Source organism: Notolabrus celidotus, chromosome 14 (assembly GCF_009762535.1).
Source record: "Notolabrus celidotus isolate fNotCel1 chromosome 14, fNotCel1.pri, whole genome shotgun sequence".
NCBI classification, from domain to species: domain Eukaryota; kingdom Metazoa; phylum Chordata; class Actinopteri; order Labriformes; family Labridae; genus Notolabrus; species Notolabrus celidotus.
Window position 1 is genome coordinate 12029584 of NC_048285.1, and position 15491 is coordinate 12045074.

General features: G+C 40.0%; 1 protein-coding gene across 3 annotated transcripts in view; it reads right to left on the reverse strand.

Moving 5' to 3' along the window:
* The window catches only part of relt (RELT TNF receptor), a 28400-nt gene extending 13910 nt beyond the window's left edge, over window positions 1–14490 (reverse strand). Inside the window, exons 1-4 of one of the 3 annotated variants that reach the window (XM_034700461.1) lie at window positions 14265–14459; window positions 5648–5691; window positions 934–1008; window positions 693–785 (exon numbers count right to left, since the gene is read on the reverse strand). In XM_034700461.1, the coding sequence (XP_034556352.1) occupies window positions 693–785; window positions 934–975 (135 nt within the window). In that variant the 5' untranslated portion in view covers window positions 976–1008; window positions 5648–5691; window positions 14265–14459. Of the gene's footprint in view, window positions 1–692; window positions 786–933; window positions 1009–2706; window positions 2746–5647; window positions 5692–14264 lie in introns of those variants that run through there. The other 2 variants (XM_034700458.1, XM_034700459.1) reach the window with 2 other exon arrangements.
* Between the last annotated feature and the right edge of the window lie 1001 nt (window positions 14491–15491).

The following is a 15491-nucleotide window of genomic DNA, read 5'->3' on the forward strand; positions in this document are numbered from 1 at the left end:
AAGAACAACATGACACACCTTGTCAAAATCCCTCTTTGGTTCAAATAAAGCAATGTCACAGATTTTTTTTTCCAATCTCTAAACAATGATTTATGGAAACAAACAACTTGATTTATGTTGACAGTCATGATTAAACATAAATTAAAAGGTTAAAGAGAAACAGGAGTTGAATTCAGATCTTGAGCCGGGGGTTTTGTATTTCACAATATGGTGGGAATAAACTTTTTTCCCACAGTAAATCACTAAAATTCCGTATTTATAGCAATTATGAGGTTACTGCAAATAAAGCTGAGACAGTTTCTGTTTTTTTTCCTCGTAGATGCTTTGGGGACTTTTGGAGTTGTGTCTTGAGATTCTGGAAAGAGCGTTAGTCTCAGACTACGGCTGCTGCTGAGTATGTCTGAAGTCTATTTTACTTCTTCAAATACCTCATAAAGCTCATTATTAAACATTATAAGAAGATATTCATACATCTGAAACTAGTGTGTTTAGGAATACTTAAAATAAAGGGATATTAAAAGGGTACGGGATATGGGGTTTGTAGTGTCTAAGGGGACACACATGTATCAGAAAGAGCCCAAAACCCTGTTATAGTCACAATAAGTATAATAGCACAGACACAGTGTACGAAATAGTCTCTGAAAGACATTAAATGCCATCATTCATCATTTTATTCCCAGATGTTGTCTCACCTTGGAAGGCTCCTGACCAGCAGGGCATTGCAGACACATGCATCCTTCCCCCGACCGACACTGCACCACTGCAGTCCCACCACAGCCAAACACCTGGAACACACACATACACACAAACTTAAGCTTATGATTCAGACTCAAGGTTCCACAGCACAACTGAGCGGACCTAATGACAAAACTGGATGACACAAATTGGACAACTCTTCTTTGTTCATGAATACACAATTGAAGGCATATTTACCGTTAGAAGGACAAGAGCTGAGCAGTAAAGGTGGTTCCTCATCTTCTTCAATGTATTCTTCTATGTTCATATGATCTAAAAGAGAGAGGAGACAGACACAGTGAAGGGTTAACCACATTATACTGTATCATTTTTGCAAACCCTGCTTTCCTCCTGTAACGATTAGACATCGTTTTCTATTCGGATATGGATGAGTTATGACAAATAGCATGACATATCACAGTCTAAGTGACGGTATTGCCAAATGTTTCGCTCCTCCACACAAACACACACAAAAGCATGAGCAGTCATACAGAGCTGCACATACTCACATGGCAAAAAAACACCTGAGTCATTTATGTGAGTTATCCTGAGCTGGTTTGTTGGAGTGACAGATAGGTGAGGAGCAGTTGTTAAACACTGTAAATAACATTTTACATGACTCAGGTTCTTTTCTTGGAGAGGAGTAAATGAAACAGGGCTTTTCTGCAGCTATTTCTGGGCCTCGGGTAGTCACAATAATTCATGGTGCAACATATTAATTTGCAGACACATGGATGTCAGCTGTGTGAGTATTTCCTCACATGTAGGTCAGTCAGAAGTTTGTTTCATATATTAATGAAATTTTTTAGGATACTTCAATTGGGTTTAAGGGGCAACTCAATCAATCAGATGTTGAGTGTACACTGATGGGACACACTACTGTACATTACAGCAAAATAATGGTGTCATGTCTACAGTTACTTGAATGCAGACAGAAAATGTCACACTAGTTTATCTAAAATAGCATTGTGGGTCACACACATATAGATCTCTTTATATGTTGTGTGATATACACACAACACGTGACTAGTGAGGCTTTTATCACTGTCCTTCACTGATGCTCTTTATAACTGTCTGGAATAACATGAAATCTAACCAGAGGTCACATGTCAGTCAGAAATGCTCGAGTCCATTTTGAGCACCCAACAAGTGGAGGATTTAGGTTCAATTCCTGCCACTGCAAGTGGGTCAAAGATTTCTCACCAGCTGTTGAAAAACACGGTTTGAATGACTCGCTCTCCTTATAGAACACGTGAGAACAAGTGGGTCAGTGAAGGCACCAGATAATATATGATAGCAATGAATGTATGTCAAAGACTGACCACCCAGAGTCCTTTTATAGTATCATGTTAAAGCACTTTGTCAAATGACGTGTTAATGCAAAAATAATTAACTACAATTGCTGCTTCCCTGCAACACCCTCATAAAGAAGCAAGTTAAAACAGTTAAAAGAAGGAGGCTTGCAGAGCAGCGTGCTCTCATCTGTGGCCACAATGACAGAGTTCTGAATAATCAGAGGGACCAGGCTGTGATCTAAGTGTAAGCATGCAGCAGGTTATTCACGGTGGAGATCTTACTTTTAAAATTATAGACATCACAGAGTGACACATTTATCACACCATGATTTCATCTGCATGACTTCATTCATTATGAATATGATAGTAACAGAAAGGTAAATATGGCAGTGATAGAGATATTTTCTTATTCTTCTGTACTTTTGAGAGTAGAGGAGAATGTAATAACAGACAGGCTCACGTGGAATAGGTTTGTAAAAACAGACAGTGACCAAAGGAAACTCAAGAAGCATTCTGAAGATGTCAAATAAAAAAGGAGAGAGGGAAAAAGAATGATAGAGGAATGGAAAACTAGAAAAAAGCAACTAAGATCTGTTATAGTCCAAAGAAAAAATAAATCAGAAGAGAGAAAGATGAGGATGGGGGTTAATGCAGAAAGACAGAGACGCGTACTTACCCCAGACTTGCAGCTGTCTGACACAGTTGCTGTGGCAACTCAGTGAGGATGCTACAAATGCTGAGTCAGGGCCAAACTCTAACTGCTCTAACTATCTTAAAGCTGTCCAAAACAACTCACAAAACTGGATAAAAGTCAGATCTGGAGCTTGTTGTAGAAATCACTGAAAAACAATGACTGACTGCTGAATTTAAAACAAAGAAATATAATTGAAATAATGTATAATTCAGGAAAAATCTACCTGGGAGACAGATTTAACACTTAAATGCAACTGAATAAGTCACAAAATGACACAAACACTTGAGTCTGTTCAGCTGAATGGAGAACTTAGTGTACCTGCAATGTCTTATACTGTCATTCTGACCACAGACACACCCCTGACATCCTTAGGACATGCCCCTTCCATCACAGTGTCTGCTACTTTGTACATGTGTGTGCGTGTGTGTCGTGTAAGTGCGGGAGGGGTGAGGCCATTTTTAATGCAACTCTTCACCTTTGACCACACAGCAAAACACAATATTTTAAACATTAGTCTAGCAAGCACATCAATACTTCTACATTCAAATCCATTAATTATCTTTCCCATGTGAGCAATCACACACACAGACACAGAAACAAGCACACACAGCATGTGCAGAACACTTTACCTATACATTGAATCCCTAGGATGTACAGTGGCTGCGTGGATGAAAATGCCTTTACTTGATAGTGTATGTATCATCTGTGCATTAATCTTTATATATGTCCATGCAGTGACCCACACACATACAGTAAACACACGTGTACACACGCCTGGCATGCCCTAATATCCAGCCAAATCTAAGCTGTGCCTTAAACAAACAAAAATTGAAAAATGTAACATGTCAATGACAGGCTACCCAAGCATAATTTCAGGGAGGAAGTAAAAGATAAAGTGCTGACAGAAAAACCACTAGTTAGAAAAAACAACACTGAAGGGCAAGGGGCCGAGAGATGAAGAGAAGAAGGAAGGAGGGAAGGAGGAAAGGATGGAAAGAAGAGAAAGTGGCAGGCAGCGAGACTGCTCCAACTTCAGCCCGATAGCATGATATATTTAGAAGCATTTGTTAAAATGCCATTCAGACCAAAGCATGAGGCTAATTACAAGTCACACACGCGCACTTACTTATACATATATATACACACACGTGCAAACACACTGAGCTGAAAAAAGGAAAAAACAGATCAATAAAACGACAATGACAGAGAGAGCGAAACAGAACCGGGACCTTAAATTAAACAACTCTTTTTTGGAAAGTGTCAAGTAACAAATTGGACGAGGGTTCGAGGGGTTAGGAATGTTGGTTTTCCACAGACAACCTCACTTGACCTCCCGTTGTGTGGCCATTGAAACGGCTGAACTCCCAACTCCAAAAAGCAGTAAACTTATTTATTGTGTGATGATCAAAGTGCTTGTGCATTAAGGAGTATGGGGCAAAAAGATCCTTCAAAATGCCTACTGCGTGCCTACTCCCTGACCAATGGGCTCATTACTCCACCATTCACAGCCTAACAATCCAAGTCAGCACTGTCTGCATGTGATGCATTTCCATTTGAGTCCAGTTTGTCTGAGGCTTTCCCCACAAGCCCACTACAAAAGTGGTGCCACACGTGGAACTTACACTGGACTCGCAGGCACATGACTGCCCTTTGCACACGGACAGCCTCTTCAATTTGTCTCTGACAAAATTCTTCTCAGGTCTTCGCAGTACAATGACCTTTATTTTTTGAGTAAGTGTTTTAAAATAAGTGTGATGTGCTCAGTGATAGCTACGGCCAGTTGCCAGTTAGCTTAGCTTTGCATAAAGATAGTACACAGTACACCATTAGAATTGTTCTCCCCATACACACCAAAATCTTTCTATTAGCAAATAATGTGTTTTAAGCTTTAGAGGTGTTAGTAGTCAAGTTTTACTGTGTGGATGAGCTAGCTTGTCCCTCCAGTGTTTATGTTATGCTAGGCTAACAGGCTTTAAGCATAGTTAACGCACAGACACGAGCAGATCTGACCTTTTGTGTCAATCTCCACCATGAAAAGTGTTCAGTGTATTTTTAAATTTTCAAACTTTGGACTACTAAAAACAATCCTTTCAAAACCATTAAAATGAAACTACATCTATGGCTTTAACTCCACCCTTGTTGAAATGTCATGAGTTTTGCTATGACCTCATGGTAAAATCATGTAGCTAAATCTGTTTAAGCTAAATATAACTTCCTTGTTGACTCTTCTGAACAATCACCAACAGTATCTACTTGTCACTTGACTTGAATAATATTGACGAATGTTTAGATTTGTGTTTATTGTGGAATTGTTGTTTTTACAACCAACAACATAACCTGTAGTATGCATGGGCACTCAATATCTTTCTAAATTAATAGTAAGCGATGAAAAAACAACTAAGTATGAGACTTAATTACTGTAAACGTGATTGTCTTTCGGTCCCACGCCCTTTAGGCCTGTCATACTTAAGCTCCATGTGTACTTTCTGTCTGTGCTAGACATGTGTCCTTTGTTCTTCAGCTGTTCCTTTGCATTTTCAATTCTGTATGACCCTACTTGCTTCCCACATGTGCAGACTATGCGCCTTGGTTTGTGCCAAGGCTGCAGTGAGGCAGATGTGTGGGAAGGCAAAACGAAGAGTGAGAAAGAAAGAAAGAAAGAAAGAAAGAAAGAAAGAAAGAAAGAAAGAAAGAAAGAAAGAAAGAAAGAAAGAAAGAAAGAAAGAGGGCGTCAGACAAAAACGAGACAAATGGAGAGAAGATGGAAGCAGCGGAGGAGGAGGATTTAACAGGATATTAACACTTCTCAAAATATCCTAGCATGCACGGCTAAGAGGTCAAAAGACACCAACACCCATGATGCCTTAGTCATTTCATGTGAATGGACAAAAACAAGATGGGATAAAAATTGAAAAACACTCACAAGGTCAGGGAGAAGAGCGTGACAGCTTCTTCCAAAGTGTAAAACTGTAATTATATGAAATGTTGAAGCTGTTATTTGACACATTCAAATAACAAGACATGACAACATTAGATGACCTGTCATATATTCTGTTTTGGTCAGGGTCCCTAAAATAGCAATAATAAAGCAGTAATAGCAAGTCACGACAAAACAGGGACATAATTCTGTTTGGTTGTGGTTTGGGGCGAGGACGAAAATCGCAGTTAATGTGTTTGAGAAGCTTTTTTTGGCTCCTTGACGTCATGTAGCAGCTGAGCTGAGAAATCCCACTGGATGAAGTGTGAAGGAAGGAAGGAACCACAAATAAGGAAACACAAGAATGAGTGGGACAACTCGCCTTTGAGTCTGAGGTGACTGGGCAGCAGGAGATGCTGGTCATGCTGTCATGTTATTGGATTTCAAACAATAAGCCTTGTTTGTCAGGTACATGGGATTCTGGTTAGATATGAGACTCGGTTCCATTTCTAATGCTGTAGAGGGTTTCAGGCACAAAAATACACTGTCATTCTCACAAGTCTACCTTTTTAGAGCTTAAGGACTTGTAGCTACACCTCTGTAAACATATTATATCATGTTACAGTGAACAAGAAGTCACCTGCTGTATAAATAGCTTTATTGATCAGTTGTGAAGTGTAATAGGATTCTCACACTCTTGTAAATAGAACCGATCCATGAAGAAAAGATGGTAGCTAAAATTCTAAAGACATATCAGCTTAGTTCAAACTCAAACTAGTCTTTAGTCAACTCAAACAGTTTGCCACAGATGGCAAGACGGAGCTTGGGAGAGATTAAGGAAAATTATGTGCTGAAAGTACCTACCAGCGTTAAACAAAAAGTTGTTTTAAGGATTCCAAGATTTTATGGTCTTGTGCATCAAATATAAATAGTGCATTTATATGCATAAACCGTACTGGAATAAAGAATAAAATATCAAGGTCACTGGGATGCCCAGCACCAAATATAGTCTTCCTCCATTCAAAGACTCTTCTGAAAATTGGAGAAGTTTATAATTTACCTCGAATGTGTAACGTGAACAGAAAATATGTTCATATTATGTATCTTGTGGTGAAGGTCTGACCTTTTCAGTCTCTAAAGGCTGACACTGCACTCAACACAGCAGTGATTTGTCAGAGTAAAGAAAAACTTTACCCATGGGAAACCTGAAATCTGAGACTATACTGTACATAGGGCCCACTATATACTGTAGTAGGATGCTGTGGTTTATAAAAGTCTATGTTAAGAAGCAACAGTATATGCAAACCTAACAATAGGCAGCAATGCAGGCTTTGTGGTGTATAGAAGCTTCATTCTGCTTGTTAAAGATCAGCTGTGAATACGTTGACAAACTTAATCCGACTAACCTTGAACAAATCCGTGTTTGGAAATTCACAGATTTTGGGGTAGATATGGAAACACAATAAAATACCTCTCTCTCCACTACGGTATGGACTGGCAGTCCAGAGGTATAATGTTTTTCTTATCAAGTAATGTGTTGAAATAAATTTCAAATTTTCTCGTGTTCTATGAGGGTGGAGATGGGTCATCAAAGTAGGACAGATAAGTGCTTTGGGTTATTTGCTCCTCCACAGGTTTGGAAATCATGTGCTGTCTTTCACACTTAAACATATTTAAATCCAATAGATTATATCAGAAATGAATCTCATAACTGTTGTTATTCTCAATTCCTCAAAAGTTCTCACCCTGAGGTAGACATTTAGAGATCTACATGGAAATCTGATAGTATTCTCTATCAGTTCTATGATTTAGTTAAGCTTGAGCCCTGATCCAAGTCATGCTCTTGGAAACTGGTGGACTACTGGTGAGACTAAATCTTTCACTCTCTATGGTAAGGTGGAAAAGCTCACAAAAGAAGTTAACCACCAAGCTCTCATGCCAACAATGAGTGCCTATTAAGCACAGCTATGTCACATCGCACATTCAGCCTTGGGGAAGAACTGGCTGTGTTGCACATGCAATTATCTTACGGCACATGGAGTGAAATACAATAGAAAAGGACTAGGACAGCACAAAAAGGTTTAAGGTAATTATACTCCATTGTGCTTTAGACATTTCATGTACCGAGAGATAATGTGCACATGTAAGACAACGACGTGATCGAGACAACCATACCCTCTGTTTGACTAAATGGAGGTGCCCATTATCGCCAAATGAAAGGCTGATTTGCACTAACACTTTCTACGTTGGTGCTCAGGTAATGTCTCATTATAAGAAGCGAGTCTGATAAGTGGGCAGGTGTCACCTCTTCAAAAATGTCTGAAGAAGCAGTCCACCCAATGTCTCTTTGTGTCCCATGTTTCTTCTTTATGGTGGTCGACAAGGGCAGCTGATCTGCGACGACCTTAAGTGTTTACGTTTGTTTCGGACCTTTGCATGCGTGTTTGAGGTTGCATCGTTTCTTCATTTGCAGCATGTTTCTCCTAATGAGATTGCTTGAGCCTTTGCAGATCGTCTGCCCTCGTTTACCACCTTACTTCTCTCTGTCCACCAGTCGACGTGATGCCCAGCATCATGTTTTCCAGTGGAACAGTACACCTGAAGAAACCTAACGGGCCTCTCTGGTGTCTCTGCTGCACATCGTCTGTCAGATGTCACTGAGTTGGAAGGGGGGAGGTTGACTTCACCATGAGATATGGCAACAGGAAAAACAGACATGATACCATGTGAGGTGTACAACTTTTTCAACTTTAACATCAATACAGTAACTGGAGATCCCACAATACAGCAGGGTGAATACGGATACCAAGAACTTATGAATACAAAAGAGAATCTGATACAACAGAAATGTTCACGTTCCTAAGTTCCTCAGAAACAGATGCCCTGCATAAATGTATAAGGGTGGTTGGCAGTAGGTTGTAAATGTCATTTAGTCCTGTTTTGTCAAGATTTTTAAAGGTAGCTGGACTTTGAAAGTGTTAAAGACCTTTTTTTTATTATCAGTAATCGAAGACTTGTGCCTGCCTCATTACAAAGAGGCCTAAATTGTTTTGAAAAAGTGTTTTCCACAAGAAGACTTAACTATTTTTTATCTATATCCAACCACAAACCAACTCTGCCTGCCCATCAAACAATACTAATAAATCCAAGGTCTTTGCTATTTCAGGGTTTAAAGCAACAAAAGCAGAACATTAAGCAACCTGAGTTGTGAAACTGTGTGTAAGAGTAGGTGTTTTTGAGAGTGTGGTATTTTCCCTTACATCACTGGCGTCATTAGCTGTGGAGGTAAATCAGCTCCTCATGTTCAAGCAACAATGTTACATTATAATTCACAACCAACACACACATCCTGCCTCCATATAAAGTCAGTGAACAAGCACTCTATAATCATGAAATCCCTGTTTTCATTCACACAAACGTTGTTCATGAAGTGTGAAAACAACACTTCCAGCATGTAATCTCTATTTGTCGAACAAATACAGAGGATTGAGTTAATTACTGTTTTAGTCAGGGGAATAATCTTCTCTGCTTTACTACTTTAGGAAGTTGGGTTCAAATGGAGACAACATTGTTGTGATGACTCATTCTTCTCAGATTTTCTGTAATCAAACAAATGCAATCCTTTTTTTTAATGTAAAATTTGGTTTTCACACAGATTTGTCCTCTTGTAGATAAAATAGTGTCAGTTACCTATAACATCATGCTCACAGTGGGAAACTCAACTGCTAATGTATTGTTGTACCTTTGGAAGCAAAGAGTATGTAGGTATTCTGACATATAATCCTCATTTTTACAACTTTTGGACTGACCAGCAATTCAAAACAAATATAGAAAAATCTAGTTTAGGCAATATTTCAAGTTAGAACAACTTATTTTAGACAACAGCTAACTTTAGTGACCAACCACTTCCTAACCATCATTACAGTGTATTAGTGTGACCTACTTCTGCAGTAGAAGTGTTACACTATACACATGTGAAGACCATAGACTGTATAAAATATGGACGTAGTATCCGTGACGTCACCCATCTGTTGAAGCGCTGTTTTGAGGCCAATTGTCGGTGGCAGCCAAATTACTGCTGTCGAGCGATTGTGACGTAAAGAGGCGGGCTTTGAGCCTCCTAGCCAACAGCTACAGTGTTCCCGCCTGTCAATCAAGTCAGCTGTGTCTCTCATTGGAAGATTCGTAATCTAAATATCTTCAAAATTGTCGTGTTAGAAAAATCCCCCCCCCCCCAAGTACAGTGTGTGCTGATCGAGAATGAGCTATCCAGACTACACTCGTCTTTTGTACCAGGCTGTAAACATGTTTATTTCTGCTGTTAAGATTGGCTTTTTTTAATTGGTGTGTGTGTGCTTTCTGGAGCCAGCCTCAAGTGGATCCTCTATGAACTGCAGTTTTTAGCACTTCCGCATTGGACTCATATTTTTAGACCGGAGCTTGCCGCTTGGTAAAGACATATATTCATTAACAGATTCATTAACAGTAGGCTAATGTTAGCTAGCTAACGGTGAAAAAAATAATACTGTGCCGTACTGCAAGGTAAAACCAAACATTTTATAATAAGTTCGCTTTTAACACCTAAGTCATATCAACTTATGTTAGCATTTAGCTAATTCAAACATCACCATTAGATAAGGTGAACATATTTTCAAACCCCCCCCCCCCCCCCCCCCCCTCTCTCTCTCCCCCCGCTCTAGCTTGTCTGTTGTACCACTCGCTCATCACTCTTAAGTACTGTTCAAATCACAAATGTCAGCACAGCTACTTAAACAGATGCCTGGGTCACTGAGTCCAAAGAGACATTCCCATATAAGAAAGGTGGAGGTCAGGGTGAGTGAACGCTGGGAACAAGCAGACCCCTGGGAATGTTAAACAGCTCCATATGTGCACAGAGTCGAGGCCTACTGTAAAAATTCTTACATATGTGAGAGCAGTACAAGATAAGCAAGAAACTATGATTTTGCTGCCCTGCAGTTTGTTGCCAACATGCAGACCTGACCACAGACACGCACACTCACATCCACATATACTTACGGATCTAAATATGCTGTGTTTGAGTGGTATTAAATAACTCTATAAAAGTACTGCTACAGACAAGAGCTTCAATTTCCAGCTTTGTTGGCTACTTCGTCATTGCTCAGCGGTTGTTTTGTAACAGGGCATGTCTTTAGCACTCCTCAAATGAAGGTTTGTATGGATACTCTCCAAAACATGACACACACACACATACAGCCTCGCACTTTACATACCCAACAGAAATCACTAAGAATCGACCGGCACATGCTGGTGTGTGATTTGGTCTGGCAACTTAAAGCAAGAGATTGGTTACTGGCAGGTTCAACAAGCAGATTGTGGGTTTCTTTGCAGATATGCTTTCCTCTCTCAAGAGCCGGCATGTGGTGGTAGCAAAAGTCTGCATTCTTTTTATTTCCTCCTTTCTTAAAGATTATTTTTAAGACTATATCATTAAACAGTCAACAGAGGGGAGCGACAGGGCAGATGGAGGAGACAGGATGGAGGAAGGTCATGAACTTGTCAAGCAGGGCGAGAGATCACTGGTGTCTGCTTCATCCTGATAGAACAAATGTCAAGAGACTAAGCAACTATTTAAGCTACAAACCTCAGTTTCACTACAGGCTGCTTAGGACAGTACTTCATTAAAAGTAACAAGTTACTCTCTATTACTAAAAAGAAGTGTAGTTCAGCCCCATCCAAGGAGTTACAGCTCAAAAATGTGTGTTGTCTCTGTTGAGCACAATTCACCAGAAAATAAATTAGTAAAATGTGACCCCACAGCATGCTGACCCTTGTGAACTAACTACAAATGAGCTGAAACTTCCAGGATGTGACTTTTTTTCACATCCTCAACAGGATGAACCTTCAGAAACCCCCTGTAGTATGACTTGCAGTTTGTCAGTTTCCCGTCTAAAACATGAGACTTCAGACACAAAGAAAAGACTCTAAAAGATTTGGTGTGTATGCGTGCAATTCTAAATGTAAGTGAGTGTTAATAGGAGAGTATGTTTGTACAAACATGTTCCAATTTTTTTGTCCATCCTGGTTCCTCTGTAATTATCTGATGCTCCACCAGTCAGCGTAGGGAGCTCTGAACCAGCTTGGACCGGGATGTGCGGTCGCTGCTGTGGGGATTTCTTTGGCACAGGCAATGAGCAGGCAGGCTGGCCGGCACGGGGATGGAAGACCGTCTGGAGCTCTTCCCAGCCACTCTGGTGTAGCGGATGGATGGACAGATGATAGGATTGCTGGCCTAATTAAAGCCTGGCTTTGTCTTTGACTTGCACATATGCTTACATAGAGTTTTATCTGTCAGTCAGTTACACTGATAATCCTTGTGTTAAAGGTTAATAGCTCAGAGCTGCATCACACACACCTGGATCCCCCTGTCATCAAGCCTAAAGCTCTCCTCTAACGTCTGTTTGTTTTCCTCTTTAAATTTGCTTTTCTCACTTTCTTGTTCTTTGGCCTTGGTCAATGCAGTGTACATTTAATGTTGAGTGGGGAAGAGTTCATATTGGGGGTTTAATCTGGCACGTGATAACTACATGGCTCCAGATATAACCCTCTAATTAAGGCACGTGTGTGTCACAATTTAAACTATGTAAAATCCTGATACCTTGTTTCATTACTATCTTTATTTTCCAATACATTTTGACAATACTTTATCTTCCTTCAAAGGGGAAAGATGTGTTATATAACCAACAGAAAATGTTTTAAAGAGCATTTGGTAGCAGGCCAGAACCTGTCAGAAATCCTGTCAGGCAAGAGTTACACACACACAAACTCTCTGAAGTGTGTGAGTCCAAATGACACCCTGTAATCAGTTTGATTCTAAATAAGGCTGTGAACACATTGTTTTACTTTCATAATTCAAAAACCAACTGAATTGACTTTCTTTCTTCTCCAAAACAGTTCTGTGGTATCACTGTAGTCACAAAAGTGTACTGCTCTGAACTGATGATAACTACAGCTAACTGCAGAATAAAACAGCAACGCATTTTTGGCTGCCTGTGGTCCAGACAGCCATTTTAATACAGAAGAGTCCTCTTGCAGTGAGTGTGTGACTTTGGAAAGACTTATGGAGCAAACCCTCTCTTCTCTTCTCTGCTCCGCTCCAGCTCACTTTTCTGATTTAATTTGATAAAACGTTCTTTGGCTGAACCAGAAACGCCTCTGGGATACAGAGATTCTAACATCTCCCCACCCTCACTAATCACACACATCCAGGAACACACTCTCACGCTGCTGTTCCCACAAGAAGGTGTGAAAGTTCCTGACAGGAAACAGGAGGACTGTCTTCTCAGAAAACAGGGGACAGCAAATATTCCAACAGATTTTTAAGTGATACATGAAAATTGTTGTTCAACTGCTGAACAACAACAAAGTACAAACAAATACATTTTGAAAATCCTGTAAAATCCTCACTTGAAATGCCTGCACTGTGATAACATTAGGGATGAGCGAGTGAAGCTGTAACACGGCCCTCTTCTGGTGGAAGTGTGTGCGCATGTATGTGTATTTAGTTGTGTCTGAGAGAGAGCCTCTTTTTGATAAAAGCATGCAGGAATTTGGCCTCAGACAATAGAAGCCCTCAGCCAGAAATGACAATCTCATCTTGGCTCTTGTGTAAGTGTGTGTTTGTGGGGTGTCTGCTAAAGCTGCACTTAGTGAAGGACTTGTTATGCAGCACTGCATCCTGCCAGAACCAGAAAAGAGTGGTGTGATGCCGGACGGTGGCAAGGCATCCCATACGCAGTTAATAGATCTACAGCTGTATGTTAATATTAATGCTGTGTAGTATTACATAGTGTCTTCTTCTAAATACTTTCAATACAACAGGCTTTGGAAGCAATTAAGATTTATTTTTAAATCCATATTTTAATTTAGCTTTAACTGAACTGATCAGCTGACTTGTATGTAAATAATAATAGAGATCGAGTTGGAAAAATATAAAAAAGCATAGCCAGAACTTCATTAAATAGAGAAGAGGGGATCATACTACCAGTGAGGTCATCACGTATACACATGGCAGTGCGTCAGACACGGTCTCACTCTTTCGTTATTGCAGCATACACAATGTAGTTCCCAGAGTTATAGTAAAACTATTAAATTAACCAAATATCATGTCTTAAGATGCCTTCAGCAAAATGAGTATACAAGAGCGAACGCAGAGGCAGCGAATTCATTCCTGAATGCGATCGTAAACTTTATGTCATTATTACAACACTTAAAATCACTATAACAGCAAAAAAACCAACAACAACACTTTAGCAAAAAAAAAAACGGTACACTTTTTCATTTAACACCCTCGAGGTCTTGAGCAAAAGACCCTAAATAAAATGAAAACCAAGGACCCTTCCCCTTAAAACGTATAGATGGATGTCTCTAAGATTCAAATGATTCCCCCATACAGACACACAAAGTGTGATTTCTGCACGAAGATGTCATTTTACCGCCGTGCGTAAAAGTGGTCACAACGGTCGGACCGGCTTTGTGGCGAGAAAAGCCCTCCACGAGCCGGCAGACTGACGAGACTAAACTACCGGCTTCAGCAGCCACTCACCCTGTTACTAGAGGGTTTAAAAAAAGTTGTGAGGCTTACCGGTTTGGTGAATAAACGGAGTTGAAATCAGTGATCAGAGACGGGCATCATCAGATGTAGAGGAAAGAGCTGGCAAGGGTGATTTCAAAATGTCTGAGAACGACAGAAAACCACAAAGCCGGTATACGCGAGGTCCCCCTTTCTCTCTGGCTCCTCTGTGTGTGAGTGAAAAAAAAGACATAAACACTGAGCTGGCTCAGTGAGCTCACTCTGCGTCATCGCTACAAGCTGAAACTCCTGTCAGCGTATGCTGCGCGTGTGTGCGCGCGTAAACCCCCTCTGTCGGTGAGTTTCTCGGTAGTCTGCTGCTCTCGGCCTCATTGTTGTAGCGCATGATGCATAGGCCTCCCTCTACCTTGTGTTTAAATAAAACTAGTTACTCATAAAGTAGACTGAAAATAATCATGCACAAAATATTCATGAGGTTTCAAACCAAGAATAGTTCAGAAATACATTTTAATAATACCTGATGTTATCCTAACTCAACTTATTATTTCATACTGTGGACTCCTTTGCCTTTTTGATTTTATTTTGCAGTATTTTATTCAAAATGTCCCATTTTCACACTCTTCTCCTCAGTCTGCATAAAACATAATGTATTGTGCAGTGTCTGCGTAAAAGTGCACCACTGCACAGTTAACATAAGACCTTTTTTACATCACAACTTGACTTGTGGCTGTAGAAAAGGCACAGGTGTTCCAATAACATTAATAATGGCTCAGTTGTATTCCAGTGCTGTAGCAAGTCAATCAGTGAAACTTAAGTAGCTAAATGGAATTCAGCCATCATTGGTTTATCATACACACCTGTTCTCTTCCTACAGCAGAATGTACAAAGAAAACAACGAAGACAAGTATTTCAATAAAGTTACCAGAAATAAACTCACTCTGTATCATATTTTTACACAGATTCCTAATAGTACATTTTTCTAATGTTGTCTTTGTTGTGTCCTCAAATAAAAGTAGTTCCACCTCGGGACAGGCATTGCAATGTAGTTTGGAATGGGGGTGTATGCATTGGTTTGCGTGCCACAACTTGTCCCTGTACATACAAACATGTACGGAAAAAGTTCAGTGCACAGTTGCACAAATGGTTACATTTGGTGGACCTCTCTGCCTGAGAACAAGGTCGTGATAATGCAGTTGCAGCCTCTTAAATGTACAAAAACTGTTTCCAGGTTTCATACTTTTGAAGCTTAAAGTACTTTACTAGTTTCATAATGACAAC